This window comes from Lissotriton helveticus, chromosome 12, assembly GCF_964261635.1.
Source record: "Lissotriton helveticus chromosome 12, aLisHel1.1, whole genome shotgun sequence".
NCBI lineage: Eukaryota > Metazoa > Chordata > Amphibia > Caudata > Salamandridae > Lissotriton > Lissotriton helveticus.
In genome coordinates this window covers 570,830,308-570,848,640 of record NC_136073.1, presented here as the reverse complement: position 1 = coordinate 570,848,640, position 18,333 = coordinate 570,830,308, and the positions used below count along the sequence as shown (strand labels likewise).

At 50.2% G+C, this 18,333-nt stretch overlaps 1 protein-coding gene across 1 annotated transcript in view; it reads right to left on the bottom strand.

Moving 5' to 3' along the window:
- Positions 1-18,333, bottom strand: part of MMP15 (matrix metallopeptidase 15) — a 249,042-nt gene that overhangs the window by 54,283 nt on the left and 176,426 nt on the right. Inside the window, exon 2 of the mRNA XM_078670153.1 lies at positions 14,740-14,888. Coding sequence (XP_078526279.1) covers positions 14,740-14,888 — 149 coding nt within the window. The remainder of the gene's footprint in view (positions 1-14,739; positions 14,889-18,333) is intronic.

Here is an 18,333-nt window from a genome sequence, read left to right as displayed (position 1 = left end):
GACGTGGCATGGTTAGCCGCGTTAAGATGCCCCTAGTCACTCATAATAGCTCCATAAGGTTGGTAACGGGTGGGGGGTTGTTGGGAGGAGGGGTTTCTTGGGAGGGATCGTTAAAAAATGGAAAAGCGGACACATGATCTCCCTACTAGGTGGCTGCGATTGACCCCTGATGTAAGACCCTTCAATGTCTCATGTTTCACGCCGCCCAGCCTCCAGGATGTGGGCACATGGGCTGTGTGACGAGATTTGAGAATATGGTACGTTATATCCGCCGGGTCGGGAATTATGGAATGTGGAACTTGTAACTTTTATAATGTCTGCAATAAAAATACATTAAAAAAAAAGAAAGCAGCAGTCTGTGACTGTGAGCAGCAGGCAGCGGTGTAAGAATAGGAATGTGACGTCAGCTCAGAGTGTGGGGCATAAGCAGCAGTCTGTGAGTGTGACTGCGAGCTGCAGGCAGCTGTGCAAGAAATAGGAAGGTGACGTCAGCTTAGAGTGTGGGGCACAAGCAGCAGTCTGCGAGTGTGACTGCGAGCTGCAGGCAGCTGTGCAAGAAATAGGAATGTGATGCAGCTTAGAGTGTGGGGCACAAGCAGCAGTCTGCGAGTGTGACTGCGAGCTGCAGGCAGCTGTGCAAGAAATAGGAATGTGACGTCAGTTCAGAGTGTGGGGCACAAGCAGCAGTCTGTGAGTGTGACTGCAAGCTGCAGGAAGCAGTGTAAGAAATAGGAATGTGACGTCAGCTCAGAGTGTGGGGCACAAGCAGCAGTCTGTGAGTGTAACTGCGAGCTGCAGGCAGCTGTGCAAGAAATAGGAATGTGACGTTAGCTCAGAGTGTGGGGCACAAGCAGGAGTCTGAGAGTGTGACTGCGAGCTGCAGGCAGCTGTGCAAGAAATAGGAATGTGACGTCAGCTCAAAATGTGGGGCACAAGCAGCAGTCTGTGAGTGTGACTGCGAGCTGCAGGCGCTGTGCAAGAAATAGGAATGTGACATCAGTTCAGAGTGTGGGGCACAAGCAGCAGTCTGTGAGTGTGACTTTGAAGAGCAGGCAGAGTTGTAAGAAATAGGAATGTAACGTCAGCTCAGAGTGTGGGGCACAGGCAGCAGTCTGTGAGTGTGACTGTGAGCTGCAGGCAGCGGTGTAAGAAATAGGAATGTGACGTCAGCTCAGAGTATGGGGCACAAGCAGCAGTCTGTGAATGTGACTGAGCTGCAGGCAGTGGTGTAAGAAATAGGAATGTGACGTCAGCTCAGAGTGTGGGGCACAAGCAGCAGTCTGTGAGTGTGACTGCGAGCTGCAGGCAGCTGAGCAAGAAATAGGAATGTGACGTCAGCTCAGAGTGTGGGGCACAAGCAGCAGTCTGTGAATGTGACTGAGCTGCAGGCAGTGGTGTAAGAAATAGGAATGTGACGTCAGCTCAGAGTGTGGGGCACAAGCAGCAGTCTGTGAATGTGACTGAGCTGCAGGCAGTGGTGTATGAAATAGGAATGTGACGTCAGCTCAGAGTGTGGGGCACAAGCAGCAGTCTGTGAGTGTGACTGAGCTGCAGGCAGCGGTGTAAGAAATAGGAATGTGACGTCAGCTCAGAGTGTGGGGCACAAGCAGCAGTCTGTGAATGTGACTGAGCTGCAGGCAGCGGTGTAAGAAATAGGAATGTGACGTCAGCTCAGAGTGTGGGGCACAAGCAGCAGTCTGTGAATGTGACTGAGCTGCAGGCAGTGGTGTATGAAATAGGAATGTGACGTCAGCTCAGAGTGTGGGGCACAAGCAGCAGTCTGTGAATGTGACTGAGCTGCAGGCAGCTGTGCAAGAAATAGGAATGTGACGTCAGCTCAGAGTGTGGGGCACAAGCAGCAGTCTGTGAGTGTGACTGAGCTGCAGGCAGTGGTGTAAGAAATAGGAATGTGACGTCAGCTCAGAGTGTGGGGCACAAGCAGCAGTCTGTGAGTGTGACTGCGAGCTGCAGGCAGCTGAGCAAGAAATAGGAATGTGACGTCAGCTCAGAGTGTGGGGCACAAGCAGCAGTCTGACTGGGAGCTGCAGGCAGCTGAGCAAGAAATAGGAATGTGACGTCAGCTCAGAGTATGGGGCACAAGCAGCAGTCTGTGAGTGTGACTGAGCTGCAGGCAGCTGTGCAAGAAATAGGAATGTGACGTCAGCTCAGAGTATGGGGCACAAGCAGCAGTCTGTGAATGTGACTGAGCTGCAGGCAGCTGTGCAAGAAATAGGAATGTGACGTCAGCTCAGAGTGTGGGGCACAAGCAGCAGTCTGTGAGTGTGACTGCGAGCTGCAGGCAGCTGAGCAAGAAATAGGAATGTGACGTCAGCTCAGAGTGTGGGGCACAAGCAGCAGTCTGTGAATGTGACTGAGCTGCAGGCAGTGGTGTAAGAAATAGGAATGTGACGTCAGCTCAGAGTATGGGGCACAAGCAGCAGTCTGTGAATGTGACTGAGCTGCAGGCAGTGGTGTATGAAATAGGAATGTGACGTCAGCTCAGAGTGTGGGGCACAAGCAGCAGTCTGTGAATGTGACTGAGCTGCAGGCAGTGGTGTATGAAATAGGAATGTGACGTCAGCTCAGAGTGTGGGGCACAAGCAGCAGTCTGTGAGTGTGACTGTGAGCTGCGGGCAGCGGTGTAAGAAATAGGAATGTGACGTCAGCTCAGAGTGTGGGGCACAAGCAGCAGTCTGTGAATGTGACTGAGCTGCAGGCAGTGGTGTATGAAATAGGAATGTGACGTCAGCTCAGAGTGTGGGGCACAAGCAGCAGTCTGTGAATGTGACTGAGCTGCAGGCAGCTGTGCAAGAAATAGGAATGTGACGTCAGCTCAGAGTGTGGGGCACAAGCAGCAGTCTGTGAGTGTGACTGCGAGCTGCAGGCAGCTGAGCAAGAAATAGGAATGTGACGTCAGCTCAGAGTGTGGGGCACAAGCAGCAGTCTGTGAATGTGACTGAGCTGCAGGCAGTGGTGTATGAAATAGGAATGTGACGTCAGCTCAGAGTGTGGGGCACAAGCAGCAGTCTGTGAATGTGACTGAGCTGCAGGCAGCTGAGCAAGAAATAGGAATGTGACGTCAGCTCAGAGTATGGGGCACAAGCAGCAGTCTGTGAGTGTGACTGAGCTGCAGGCAGCTGTGCAAGAAATAGGAATGTGACGTCAGCTCAGAGTGTGGGGCACAAGCAGCAGTCTGTGAGTGTGACTGCGAGCTGCAGGCAGTGGTGTATGAAATAGGAATGTGACGTCAGCTCAGAGTGTGGGGCACAAGCAGCAGTCTGTGAATGTGACTGAGCTGCAGGCAGTGGTGTATGAAATAGGAATGTGACGTCAGCTCAGAGTATGGGGCACAAGCAGCAGTCTGTGAATGTGACTGAGCTGCAGGCAGTGGTGTATGAAATAGGAATGTGACGTCAGCTCAGAGTGTGGGGCACAAGCAGCAGTCTGTGAATGTGACAGCTGCAGGCAGTGGTGTATGAAATAGGAATGTGACGTCAGCTCAGAGTATGGGGCACAAGCAGCAGTCTGTGAATGTGACTGAGCTGCAGGCAGCTGTGCAAGAAATAGGAATGTGACGTCAGCTCAGAGTGTGGGGCACAAGCAGCAGTCTGTGAGTGTGACTGCGAGCTGCAGGCAGCTGAGCAAGAAATAGGAATGTGACGTCAGCTCAGAGTGTGGGGCACAAGCAGCAGTCTGTGAATGTGACTGAGCTGCAGGCAGTGGTGTATGAAATAGGAATGTGACGTCAGCTCAGAGTGTGGGGCACAAGCAGCAGTCTGTGAATGTGACTGAGCTGCAGGCAGCGGTGTAAGAAATAGGAATGTGACGTCAGCTCAGAGTATGGGGCACAAGCAGCAGTCTGTGAGTGTGACTGAGCTGCAGGCAGCTGTGCAAGAAATAGGAATGTGACGTCAGCTCAGAGTGTGGGGCACAAGCAGCAGTCTGTGAATGTGACTGAGCTGCAGGCAGTGGTGTATGAAATAGGAATGTGACGTCAGCTCAGAGTATGGGGCACAAGCAGCAGTCTGTGAATGTGACTGAGCTGCAGGCAGTGGTGTATGAAATAGGAATGTGACGTCAGCTCAGAGTATGGGGCACAAGCAGCAGTCTGTGAATGTGACTGAGCTGCAGGCAGTGGTGTATGAAATAGGAATGTGACGTCAGCTCAGAGTGTGGGGCACAAGCAGCAGTCTGTGAGTGTGACTGTGAGCTGCAGGCAGCGGTGTAAGAAATAGGAATGTGACGTCAGCTCAGAGTGTGGGGCACAAGCAGCAGTCTGTGAGTGTGACTGCGAGCTGCAGGCAGTGGTGTAAGAAATAGGAATGTGACGTCAGCTCAGAGTGTGGGGCACAAGCAGCAGTCTGTGAATGTGACTGAGCTGCAGGCAGTGGTGTATGAAATAGGAATGTGACGTCAGCTCAGAGTGTGGGGCACAAGCAGCAGTCTGTGAGTGTGACTGAGCTGCAGGCAGTGGTGTAAGAAATAGGAATGTGACGTCAGCTCAGAGTGTGGGGCACAAGCAGCAGTCTGTGAATGTGACTGAGCTGCAGGCAGTGGTGTATGAAATAGGAATGTGACGTCAGCTCAGAGTGTGGGGCACAAGCAGCAGTCTGTGAGTGTGACTGCGAGCTGCAGGCAGTGGTGTAAGAAATAGGAATGTGACGTGAGCTCAGAGTGTGGGGCACAAGCAGCAGTCTGTGAATGTGACTGAGCTGCAGGCAGTGGTGTATGAAATAGGAATGTGACGTCAGCTCAGAGTGTGGGGCACAAGCAGCAGTCTGTGAATGTGACTGAGCTGCAGGCAGTGGTGTATGAAATAGGAATGTGACGTCAGCTCAGAGTGTGGGGCACAAGCAGCAGTCTGTGAATGTGACTGAGCTGCAGGCAGCTGTGCAAGAAATAGGAATGTGACGTCAGCTCAGAGTGTGGGGCACAAGCAGCAGTCTGTGAGTGTGACTGCGAGCTGCAGGCAGTGGTGTATGAAATAGGAATGTGACGTCAGCTCAGAGTGTGGGGCACAAGCAGCAGTCTGTGAATGTGACTGAGCTGCAGGCAGTGGTGTATGAAATAGGAATGTGACGTCAGCTCAGAGTATGGGGCACAAGCAGCAGTCTGTGAATGTGACTGAGCTGCAGGCAGTGGTGTATGAAATAGGAATGTGACGTCAGCTCAGAGTGTGGGGCACAAGCAGCAGTCTGTGAGTGTGACTGAGCTGCAGGCAGTGGTGTAAGAAATAGGAATGTGACGTCAGCTCAGAGTGTGGGGCACAAGCAGCAGTCTGTGAGTGTGACTGAGCTGCAGGCAGTAGTGTAAGAAATAGGAATGTGACGTCAGCTCAGAGTATGGGGCACAAGCAGCAGTCTGTGAATGTGACTGAGCTGCAGGCAGTGGTGTATGAAATAGGAATGTGACGTCAGCTCAGAGTGTGGGGCACAAGCAGCAGTCTGTGAGTGTGACTGAGCTGCAGGCAGTGGTGTAAGAAATAGGAATGTGACGTCAGCTCAGAGTGTGGGGCACAAGCAGCAGTCTGTGAGTGTGACTGAGCTGCAGGCAGTGGTGTAAGAAATAGGAATGTGACGTCAGCTCAGAGTGTGGGGCACAAGCAGCAGTCTGTGAGTGTGACTGCGAGCTGCAGGCAGCTGAGCAAGAAATAGGAATGTGACGTCAGCTCAGAGTGTGGGGCACAAGCAGCAGTCTGTGAGTGTGACTGCGAGCTGCAGGCAGCTGAGCAAGAAATAGGAATGTGACGTCAGCTCAGAGTGTGGGGCACAAGCAGCAGTCTGTGAATGTGACTGAGCTGCAGGCAGCTGAGCAAGAAATAGGAATGTGACGTCAGCTCAGAGTGTGGGGCACAAGCAGCAGTCTGTGAATGTGACTGAGCTGCAGGCAGCTGAGCAAGAAATAGGAATGTGACGTCAGCTCAGAGTATGGGGCACAAGCAGCAGTCTGTGAGTGTGACTGAGCTGCAGGCAGCTGTGCAAGAAATAGGAATGTGACGTCAGCTCAGAGTGTGGGGCACAAGCAGCAGTCTGTGAATGTGACTGAGCTGCAGGCAGCGGTGTAAGAAATAGGAATGTGACGTCAGCTCAGAGTGTGGGGCACAAGCAGCAGTCTGTGAATGTGACTGAGCTGCAGGCAGCGGTGTAAGAAATAGGAATGTGACGTCAGCTCAGAGTATGGGGCACAAGCAGCAGTCTGTGAGTGTGACTGTGAGCAGCAGGCAGCGGTGTAAGAAATAGGAATGTGACGTCAGCTCAGAGTGTGGGGCACAAGCAGCAGTCTGTGAGTGTGACTGAGCTGCAGGCAGTGGTGTATGAAATAGGAATGTGACGTCAGCTCAGAGTATGGGGCACAAGCAGCAGTCTGTGAATGTGACTGAGCTGCAGGCAGTGGTGTATGAAATAGGAATGTGACGTCAGCTCAGAGTGTGGGGCACAAGCAGCAGTCTGTGAATGTGACTGAGCTGCAGGCAGTGGTGTATGAAATAGGAATGTGACGTCAGCTCAGAGTATGGGGCACAAGCAGCAGTCTGTGAATGTGACTGAGCTGCAGGCAGCTGTGCAAGAAATAGGAATGTGACGTCAGCTCAGAGTGTGGGGCACAAGCAGCAGTCTGTGAGTGCGACTGCGAGCTGCAGGCAGCTGAGCAAGAAATAGGAATGTGACGTCAGCTCAGAGTGTGGGGCACAAGCAGCAGTCTGTGAATGTGACTGAGCTGCAGGCAGTGGTGTATGAAATAGGAATGTGACGTCAGCTCAGAGTGTGGGGCACAAGCAGCAGTCTGTGAATGTGACTGAGCTGCAGGCAGCGGTGTAAGAAATAGGAATGTGACGTCAGCTCAGAGTATGGGGCACAAGCAGCAGTCTGTGAGTGTGACTGAGCTGCAGGCAGCTGTGCAAGAAATAGGAATGTGACGTCAGCTCAGAGTATGGGGCACAAGCAGCAGTCTGTGAGTGTGACTGAGCTGCAGGCAGCTGTGCAAGAAATAGGAATGTGACGTCAGCTCAGAGTATGGGGCACAAGCAGCAGTCTGTGAGTGTGACTGAGCTGCAGGCAGCTGTGCAAGAAATAGGAATGTGACGTCAGCTCAGAGTATGGGGCACAAGCAGCAGTCTGTGAATGTGACTGAGCTGCAGGCAGTGGTGTAAGAAATAGGAATGTGACGTCAGCTCAGAGTGTGGGGCACAAGCAGCAGTCTGTGAATGTGACTGAGCTGCAGGCAGCTGTGCAAGAAATAGGAATGTGACGTCAGCTCAGAGTATGGGGCACAAGCAGCAGTCTGTGAGTGTGACTGAGCTGCAGGCAGTGGTGTAAGAAATAGGAATGTGACGTCAGCTCAGAGTGTGGGGCACAAGCAGCAGTCTGTGAATGTGACTGAGCTGCAGGCAGTGGTGTAAGAAATAGGAATGTGACGTCAGCTCAGAGTGTGGGGCACAAGCAGCAGTCTGTGAATGTGACTGAGCTGCAGGCAGTGGTGTATGAAATAGGAATGTGACGTCAGCTCAGAGTGTGGGGCACAAGCAGCAGTCTGTGAATGTGACTGAGCTGCAGGCAGCGGTGTAAGAAATAGGAATGTGACGTCAGCCCAGAGTGTGGGGCACAAGCAGCAGTCTGTGAATGTGACTGAGCTGCAGGCAGTGGTGTATGAAATAGGAATGTGACGTCAGCTCAGAGTATGGGGCACAAGCAGCAGTCTGTGAATGTGACTGAGCTGCAGGCAGTGGTGTATGAAATAGGAATGTGACGTCAGCTCAGAGTATGGGGCACAAGCAGCAGTCTGTGAATGTGACTGAGCTGCAGGCAGTGGTGTATGAAATAGGAATGTGACGTCAGCTCAGAGTGTGGGGCACAAGCAGCAGTCTGTGAGTGTGACTGTGAGCTGCAGGCAGCGGTGTAAGAAATAGGAATGTGACGTCAGCTCAGAGTGTGGGGCACAAGCAGCAGTCTGTGAGTGTGACTGCGAGCTGCAGGCAGTGGTGTAAGAAATAGGAATGTGACGTCAGCTCAGAGTGTGGGGCACAAGCAGCAGTCTGTGAATGTGACTGAGCTGCAGGCAGTGGTGTATGAAATAGGAATGTGACGTCAGCTCAGAGTGTGGGGCACAAGCAGCAGTCTGTGAGTGTGACTGAGCTGCAGGCAGTGGTGTAAGAAATAGGAATGTGACGTCAGCTCAGAGTGTGGGGCACAAGCAGCAGTCTGTGAATGTGACTGAGCTGCAGGCAGTGGTGTATGAAATAGGAATGTGACGTCAGCTCAGAGTGTGGGGCACAAGCAGCAGTCTGTGAGTGTGACTGCGAGCTGCAGGCAGCTGAGCAAGAAATAGGAATGTGACGTCAGCTCAGAGTGTGGGGCACAAGCAGCAGTCTGTGAATGTGACTGAGCTGCAGGCAGTGGTGTATGAAATAGGAATGTGACGTCAGCTCAGAGTATGGGGCACAAGCAGCAGTCTGTGAATGTGACTGAGCTGCAGGCAGTGGTGTATGAAATAGGAATGTGACGTCAGCTCAGAGTGTGGGGCACAAGCAGCAGTCTGTGAATGTGACTGAGCTGCAGGCAGTGGTGTATGAAATAGGAATGTGACGTCAGCTCAGAGTGTGGGGCACAAGCAGCAGTCTGTGAGTGTGACTGAGCTGCAGGCAGTGGTGTAAGAAATAGGAATGTGACGTCAGCTCAGAGTGTGGGGCACAAGCAGCAGTCTGTGAATGTGACTGAGCTGCAGGCAGTGGTGTATGAAATAGGAATGTGACGTCAGCTCAGAGTATGGGGCACAAGCAGCAGTCTGTGAATGTGACTGAGCTGCAGGCAGTGGTGTATGAAATAGGAATGTGACGTCAGCTCAGAGTGTGGGGCACAAGCAGCAGTCTGTGAATGTGACTGAGCTGCAGGCAGTGGTGTATGAAATAGGAATGTGACGTCAGCTCAGAGTGTGGGGCACAAGCAGCAGTCTGTGAGTGTGACTGAGCTGCAGGCAGTGGTGTAAGAAATAGGAATGTGACGTCAGCTAAGAGTGTGGGGCACAAGCAGCAGTCTGTGAGTGTGACTGCGAGCTGCAGGCAGCTGAGCAAGAAATAGGAATGTGACGTCAGCTCAGAGTATGGGGCACAAGCAGCAGTCTGTGAGTGTGACTGCGAGCTGCAGGCAGCTGAGCAAGAAATAGGAATGGACGTCAGCTCAGAGTGTGGGGCACAAGCAGCAGTCTGTGAATGTGACTGAGCTGCAGGCAGTGGTGTATGAAATAGGAATGTGACGTCAGCTCAGAGTGTGGGGCACAAGCAGCAGTCTGTGAATGTGACTGAGCTGCAGGCAGTGGTGTATGAAATAGGAATGTGACGTCAGCTCAGAGTGTGGGGCACAAGCAGCAGTCTGTGAATGTGACTGAGCTGCAGGCAGTGGTGTATGAAATAGGAATGTGACGTCAGCTCAGAGTGTGGGGCACAAGCAGCAGTCTGTGAGTGTGACTGCGAGCTGCAGGCAGCTGAGCAAGAAATAGGAATGTGACGTCAGCTCAGAGTGTGGGGCACAAGCAGCAGTCTGTGAATGTGACTGAGCTGCAGGCAGCTGAGCAAGAAATAGGAATGTGACGTCAGCTCAGAGTGTGGGGCACAAGCAGCAGTCTGTGAATGTGACTGAGCTGCAGGCAGCTGAGCAAGAAATAGGAATGTGACGTCAGCTCAGAGTATGGGGCACAAGCAGCAGTCTGTGAGTGTGACTGAGCTGCAGGCAGTGGTGTAAGAAATAGGAATGTGACGTCAGCTCAGAGTATGGGGCACAAGCAGCAGTCTGTGAGTGTGACTGAGCTGCAGGCAGCTGTGCAAGAAATAGGAATGTGACGTCAGCTCAGAGTATGGGGCACAAGCAGCAGTCTGTGAATGTGACTGAGCTGCAGGCAGCTGAGCAAGAAATAGGAATGTGACGTCAGCTCAGAGTGTGGGGCACAAGCAGCAGTCTGTGAATGTGACTGAGCTGCAGGCAGCTGAGCAAGAAATAGGAATGTGACGTCAGCTCAGAGTATGGGGCACAAGCAGCAGTCTGTGAGTGTGACTGAGCTGCAGGCAGCTGTGCAAGAAATAGGAATGTGACGTCAGCTCAGAGTATGGGGCACAAGCAGCAGTCTGTGAGTGTGACTGTGAGCTGCAGGCAGCGGTGTAAGAAATAGGAATGTGACGTCAGCTCAGAGTGTGGGGCACAAGCAGCAGTCTGTGAATGTGACTGAGCTGCAGGCAGCGGTGTAAGAAATAGGAATGTGACGTCAGCTCAGAGTGTGGGGCACAAGCAGCAGTCTGTGAATGTGACTGAGCTGCAGGCAGTGGTGTATGAAATAGGAATGTGACGTCAGCTCAGAGTGTGGGGCACAAGCAGCAGTCTGTGAGTGTGACTGAGCTGCAGGCAGCTGTGCAAGAAATAGGAATGTGACGTCAGCTCAGAGTATGGGGCACAAGCAGCAGTCTGTGAATGTGACTGAGCAGCAGGCAGAGTTGTAAGAAATAGGAATGTGACGTCAGCTCAGAGTGTGGGGCACAGGCAGCAGTCTGACTGGGAGCTGCAGGCAGCGGCGTAGGAGTGACGGCTGTAGGTGGCATCCAGGCAGTCATGAGTGGGGCGTACTGCGGGTGAACTGCAGCAGTAGTTGGAAGCGTTGGTTCCAGATAAGCTGCTGTGTAAGGGTCCTTACAAGGTGTGAGCCCGTGTGACCTGGAGACAGGGGTAGAGGAGTGTTGTCTTAGGGTGAGCTGCAGGCAGTGGTGTAGGAATGTGGATTGAGGGTGAGCATCAGGTAGCGGAACGATGATGTGACTGAAGAAGCAGGCAGATGTTCAGGAATGTTGATAGTGGGTGACTTGCAGGTGTGGGTTCAGGAGTGTTGATGAGCAGCAGGCAGTGATGCAGGAGTGCTGTCTGCGCATGAGCTGCAGACAGTGATGCAGGAGTGCTGTCTGCGCATGAGCTGCAGGCAGTGATGCAGGAGTGCTGACTGTGGATGAGCTGCAGGCAGTGATGGAGAAGTGCTGTCTGCGGATTAGCTGCAGGCAGTGATGCAGGAGTGCTGTCTGCGGTTGAGCTGCAGGCAGTGATGCAAGAGTGCTGTCTGCGGATTTGCTGCAGGCAGTGATGCAGGAGTGGTATCTGTGGATGAGCTGCAGGCAGTGATGCAGGAGTGCTGTCTGTGGATTTGCTGCAGGCAGTGATGCAGGAGTGCTGTCTGCGGATGAGCTGCAGGCAGTGATGCAGGAGTGCTGTCTGCGGATTTGCTGCAGGCAGTGATGCAGGAGTGGTGTCTGTGGATGAGCTGCAGGCAGTGATGCAGGAGTGCTGTTGGCGGATGAGCTGCAGGCAGTGATGCAAGAGTGCTGTCTGCGGATTTGCTGCAGGCAGTGATGCAGGAGTGGTATCTGTGGATGAGCTGCAGGCAGTGATGCAGGAGTGCTGTCTGTGGATTTGCTGCAGGCAGTGATGCAAGAGTGCTGTCTGCGGATGAGCTGCAGGCAGTGATGCAGGAGTGCTGTCTGCGGATTTGCTGCAGGCAGTGATGCAGGAGTGGTGTCTGTGGATGAGCTGCAGGCAGTGATGCAGGAGTGCTGTTGGCGGATGAGCTGCAGGCAGTGATGCAGGAGTGCTGTCTCCGGATTTTCTGCAGGCAGTGATGCAGGAGTGGTATCTGTGGATGAGCTGCAGGCAGTGATGCAGGAGTGCTGTCTGTGGATTTGCTGCAGGCAGTGATGCAGGAGTGCTGTGTGCGGCTGAGCTGCAGGCAGTGATGCAGGAGTGCTGTCTGCGGATTTGCTGCAGGCAGTGATGCAGGAGTGGTATCTGTGGATGAGCTGCAGGCAGTGATGCAGGAGTGGTATCTGTGGATGAGCTGCAGGCAGTGATGCAGGAGTGCTGTCTGTGGATTTGCTGCAGGCAGTGATGCAGGAGTGCTGTGTGCGGCTGAGCTGCAGGCAGTGATGCAGGAGTGCTGTCTGTGGATTTGCTGCAGGCAGTGATGCAGGAGTGGTATCTGTGGATGAGCTGCAGGCAGTGATGCAGGAGTGGTATCTGTGGATGAGCTGCAGGCAGTGATGCAGGAGTGCTGTATGTGGATTTGCTGCAGGCAGTGATGCAGGAGTGCTGTGTGCGGCTGAGCTGCAGGCAGTGATGCAGGAGTGCTGTCTGTGGATTTGCTGCAGGCAGTGATGCAGGAGTGCTCTCTGCTGATAAGCTACAGGCAGTGATGCAGGAGTGCTCTCTGTGGATAAGCTGCAGGCAGTGATGAGTGAGCTGCAGGCAGTGATGGGGGAGCTGCAGGCAGTGATGGGGGAGCAGCAGGCATTGATGGGGGAGCTGCAGGCAGTGATGGGGGAGCTGCAGGCATTGATGGGGGAGCTGCAGGCAGTGACGGGTGAGCTGCAGGCAGTGACGGGTGAGCTGCAGGCTCTGACGGGTAAGCTGCAGGCAGGAATGAGTGAGCGGCAGGTAATGACGTGTGAGCTGCAGGCAGTGACGGGTGAGCTGCAGGCAGTGACGGGTGAGCTGCAGGCAGTGACGGGTGAGCTGCAGGCAGTGACGGGTGAGCTGCAGGCAGTGACGGGTGAGCTGCAGGCAGTGACGGGTGAGCTGCAGGCAGTGACGGATGAGCTGCAGGCAGTGACGGATGAGCTGCAGGCAGTGATGGGTGAGCTGCAGGCAGTGACGGCTGAGCTGCAGGTAGTGATGGGTGAGCTGTAGGCAGTGAAGGGTGAGCTGCAGGCAGTGATGGGTGAGCAGCAGGAAGCGATGAAGGAATGTTGACTTTCGCTGTGCTGTACGTAGTGGTGTAGGGATGCTAACTGAATGAGTTCCAGGTAGTGGTGCAGGTGCTCCACGTAGTAGCGTGGGAATGATTCTTATGGGTACGCTTCAGGCAGTGGTGTAGGGCTATTGACAGCTGTACTGCTAATGTAAATAAAAAGGACCTCATGCTGGTAATTGAAATTCCTAGGGCAGAACAAATATGCAATCAAAGAAAAACTCCCTAGGCAATAAGAGATCAACAGACCATATTAACTAGCAACATGATGAAGTGATTTTTTTCCGTTCACAAGGTCTTTCTTTGGGACAATGGTACTAGTTCCACATATTCCCCTACCTGAACTTATTCTCAGTTTCAATTTTTTCTTTTTTTTTCTTCTTTTTTCACAATCCTATGAAGGTATTGTAGTTGATCATTTTATTATATAACTGGAATCTCAGTGAATTTTACTTAATCTTTAATTCACTTTTTAGGAACAATTATTGTGGCTTTCCTGATGAAGGTACAGTGTGCACCGAAACGCGTGTAGAAGATCCATCTAGCAGCCACTTTTTGCTTATTATTGTATTGTATGTCTTTGAATATCTGCTATATTGGAAAATGTATGTTTATTTTATTTTATAAGATTGATTGATTGATAGGCTTTATTTCGATATAAAAATATCAAAAAAGCTTGTGCAACAAATATAAAACACAGCATTTATAACAATCTCATTCTATTTCCACACAAAATTTAGGACAGAAGGACCATATTTAAGACAGTTAAAACAGAATTAAATTGACAAAGAGAGCCTTCTTATTTTATATGCAATGAATTACTTTGTGCAATTGTCTATTTTTGTTGTATTGTCATAATTGTATTTTTGTATCAGGATGCGAATTTGCTTAACTTTATCATTTTTTATGAGATTGTCTCCAACACTTTTTATTAATTTGAATGAAAGAAATGACATTTTAAAAATATTTCAGTTACACTGAGTTCACTTCATCACGTTGCTAGTTAATATGGTCTGTTAATCCTGTTGACCTCTCATTGCCTAGGGAGTTTTTCTTCGATGACAGCTGTGCTGCTGGCATTAGCCCACAAATGCTCATCATGTGTGAGCTGCAAATGGAAGCGCTGGCTGAGTCACTCCCATGGGGAACGAGTAGGAGGAGTGAGTTACCCATGGTTTGGACACTATATGAACATCCACAACAACAATATCGCGCCAGGACACTCATGAGTAATTGAGCGCGCTACAAGTCACTTATAACATAACAATATACTGATCAATGTCATTTGGAGGCTTGAATTCTACACAGAGGAAAGGAAACGAGAAGCAGGGGGAGGCTGGTTGGAAAGGCAGAGTGAGCAGGAATATGGGAAGCGACTAAGGGCATGCTGTATTGTTTTGGCAGTTAATATAGCACCTTCCAGCCACTGGGAGGTCCAAGGCACTTTAGGATGGACAAGAGGCTACTCCATTGGTTGAGCATGGTTAGAAGAGGGACTATTTTGTACGTGGTATATATGAGAACAATCTTTGGGTTGGGTGTGAGGTGTGGGGATTGCACAAACAGGTAGCTGTGCTTACGCGTGGCGTGTCATGGCAAGTAGAGGCGAGAGCTTAAGTCAGCGTGATGTTAGGTGAAAAACAAACAAGACAGGGGAGAGGGCTGAAACTATGGAGAAATATATGGAAGAAGAAAAGAGTGAGTGTGAGAGGGAGACCAGAAGAAACCTTTTATGTGAAGTGAGGGAGGAAGAGGAAAAGAATTGAAGTGGGTTGGTGAGAACAATGGACTGAGAGGTGATGATGCAAGAGAGGAAGAGCAGAGGAGACTTAGATAGAGGTGCTGCTGAAGAGTATGAGGTCTGAAAGAATTAAAGGTGCTAATGAGGAGTGGGGGACTTAGAGGTGCTGATGAAAGAGATTAGGCAGAGTCTGTGTGACGCAGAGGTGTGGGGAGACAGGGATGGCACCTCACTTTTTGGTCTCTTCGTCCAGCACGCCGGTGACTGTGATGCCGTAGAATCGCTGCATTTCGGAGATTGCAGAAGAAAGGATCTGTGCAGACCGCAGGGTGGACATCTGCCGACTTCCCTGAGGAAGGTAACCGTAGAGCCGCAACCAGGCCTGGAAAAGAGAAGTAATACTCACACACTTACAAACACAAGGGAGGGTGATCTGAAGTGTATGCAGGTAACCAGTAAGACCACAGAGAACCCAGTGATGGAGTAAGTGACAGTACAGAGGAATAGAGGCCTCTGACCGGAAATATTGGAGACTTGGGCAGTGCATATGACCCATGACTTGAAATGCATAAGTCTGGAATGGCCAGAGTGCCTGTCATTGTATTAAAAGCTCCTCCCCACCAAACCCTAGGCCTACTTGGATTCACAGCCTCATTTCTCTTTGTTGCATGTCAAAGCATTTTATAAAAAAAATATAATGTGACATAAATATTGACCTTGGACGTAGATTTTCTACTATTAACGCCAGCATGGTAATATCTTTGTAAACTCTATTACGGACACAATATTTTTGTCCAACGATACGGACTACGATATTCTGGTTCCATTCCATCCTTTTAGCTGTACAGCCATGATGTTCTACTCTCTTTGGCTTAGAGAACAGCATGTGGGAGGAAGGAAGTAGTGAAGTATTTATAGCCTAAGGGCAGAGTACTGGTGCACAAAAAGTCTAATGTGGTGACCATGTGAATTGATATTACAACCACAGCAACCAGAATGATCCCAGACAAATGTATTGTGCAAGATAGTTTAGTTTGGCAATGTCGAGAAAGCTGACCTGTCACCTGGAACCCTTAATGATAATGCGAATGTACCTGTGTTGTAAAAACAATAATAAAATACCTTGAAATAAAAAAAAGTGGGAGTTGTAGCCCAAGATCTACTGGTAAGATCAATAGGAATGTTCCTCTAAAAGGCGCATAAGCTGGCTCTACCCTAACATAATAATCATAAACATCTAAAGAAAGTGTATTTGTATTTGTATTTGAGCTTGTAAAGCGCACTGCTACCCGTCCGTAGGTTTCCTGGCGCTGTATAACTCTGGGGAACCCGTCCTGGCTTTCCCTGTGGGATGGTCCCTGCTGGGAGTCCCCAAGGTGGAGCCAGGCATCCCCGGAATTGATGGGGCCGTTGTGGAGATTAGGCAAGCTAATGCCCAGAGTTGCCGAGTGGAACCCCTGATTAGAGTAAGCACCGAAGCGAGAATTATCAAGTCCGCGGACCCAAGTCCACGACCCTGCCGCGTCGGGAATTGAACCCTGGTCCCGGGCCGACTTCTGCTCCCGGGTCTGCCACCTCTAACCAGTGAGCCACACTACCCACTTGGCTTTGCCAAAACGTTTTTTGGCCATTTTGTACATAATCTGCAAGATGCTATGCAGTAAGGAGGATGCATCATTCTGTAGGCGTGCGCATGCATCATGACGTTTGCACATGAATGAGTCATGCTGCATCAAAGTATGGCAAATGCCAGTTTATTCGATGGATCTGTAAATTTAAAAAAAAAGTGGTAGCAAGAATTTTTTTTGAAATAAGGCAGAGGGGCTGGAAGTAAACTGCTGCCTTGGCCTCCTCAAACAATTAAATAAAATATAAAACAATTAAAAAATGCAAACCGTTAAAGGGGGGGACAGTTTAGGAGTGGACGAGGGTGTCCTAATGGAGTGGGCATGGACAGGAAAAAAACGGAGCATGAGGTAGAGCGACTCAGGCGGAGGAGACTATCACAGGTGAGAAAGCAGTAAGAAGCGCAGAAGAGGGTGGGAGTTTGGGGGGGTGATAAGCACATAAAAGATAGCTTATAGCACGAGGGAGACGAACATGGAGCAATAGGGATTTGTATTTGACGGGGAGAAGAAGCACACGAGTAAGAGAGCTGTAAAACACATTCAGTCTCATGGAGTGCTTAAATAAAAAGAGAAAGGTGGTTCCCCTAAAGTAAACAGTAGAACGAAAAGAAGCTATCAAATCAGAGACACTGTAAAGAGGCTGTGCTCCAGGGGGAAAGGCAGACAAGATGGACAAGCTAGGACAAGCAACGATATTGACTAAGGAGCATTTAAATCAGAGCGACAAAAATGCCAAACAATGGTAAGCAATGGATGGGCTGTAAACCACTGTAAATTCTTGTTAAGCCCACAATAGGTATTTTGCAACACAACAGCTTGCACTGTCCAGTAGGGTGGACCTAAACAAGCATAGGCAAAGTTAACAGGTCTCACCATTGGGACCGATTGGCTTCAGCAATTGCTTTTGGTTGTACAGGGCAGCATCATCAAAAACAAAACTAAATACATTTAAATGAGGTGCACAATGGCTATTGCCTCATTCCACTAACGTGTATGTGCGTCAGAAAAGCATGCGTGCACAAGCCAAATGGTGTGGGTGAAATCTGCTTTAATTTTTTATTTGCCAAGCCAGGTAGGTAGACACCATTTGGATCAGTAAATAAAAAGTAAAGATGTTTTAGCGCCAAATAAAAAAAAAAACTCTGGTGTTGGGGGTGGTGAGTAACACAAGAGCAGGTGGAGCTAGGAAGGGGAAAAGCAGCACACAGAAGGTAGAGACAGAAGCAAAAGAGGAACAGAACACAACAGACACAGGCAAGATAAGGGGTGGGGAGAGAGAAGCACACAGGTGAGTGAGAGCAACACGGATTGGAGGGGGAGAGAAGCACACATGGGAGACAGCTGGAAAACAGATACACTTGTGGAGTGCTTAAGCAAAAACAAACGAGAGAGAAAACCATAGGGGGGGAGTGAAGCACATGGATGAGAGAGAACACCACAGAGTGAGAGGGGGAAGAGAAGCACACAAGGGAGACAGCTATAATACACATGCACTGCATGGAGTGCTTAAGAACAAAGGGAAAGTAGTTCCCTAAAATGTAGCAATGGAAGGATGTAGTAAAGAGGAAATGCTCCACGGGAGGAGCATACACAAAATGGACAAATCAAGTCACTGGATAAGAAGTGAGCGAATGCAAGTGACAATAAAGCTAACCTATGGTAAGCAATGGGAATGCTTTAACACCACTACAGGTTCTTGTAAACTGACAATATGTCTTTTACAACCAAAAAATTGCAATTTCTGATAGGCTTGACCTACAAAATACTGCTCTGGACATGCAGTGGAGAATTGATTGGCCCGTTGTCCATCCTTTAAGCACACCCACACATACATACACTACATAGATCTCCCTATATGACACTACATTTACTTACACTTACTCACACAAACCATTTTGAAATTGAAACTGAAAGTACTCTGTACTAACACACAATTAAACACCAGTTAACCAACATAAGCTATCAAACAATGTATCCTTCAGCCTGAGTGTTGACCTTTTCCGGTTTGTGCTACTCAATTGTGAATAGCTTAACATAACAAGGGGACATATCATAGGCCTCCTTTGGCAGGCCTTTGAGGTAAGACTGTGCTGAGGTGTACAGCCTTGTGTGTGAGACACTGCAGTTTGCACTTGGAGTGTCCTCCAACAAGAAGCCACTATACAGCAGTGAGATTGGTGGATTACAGATCATAATTTT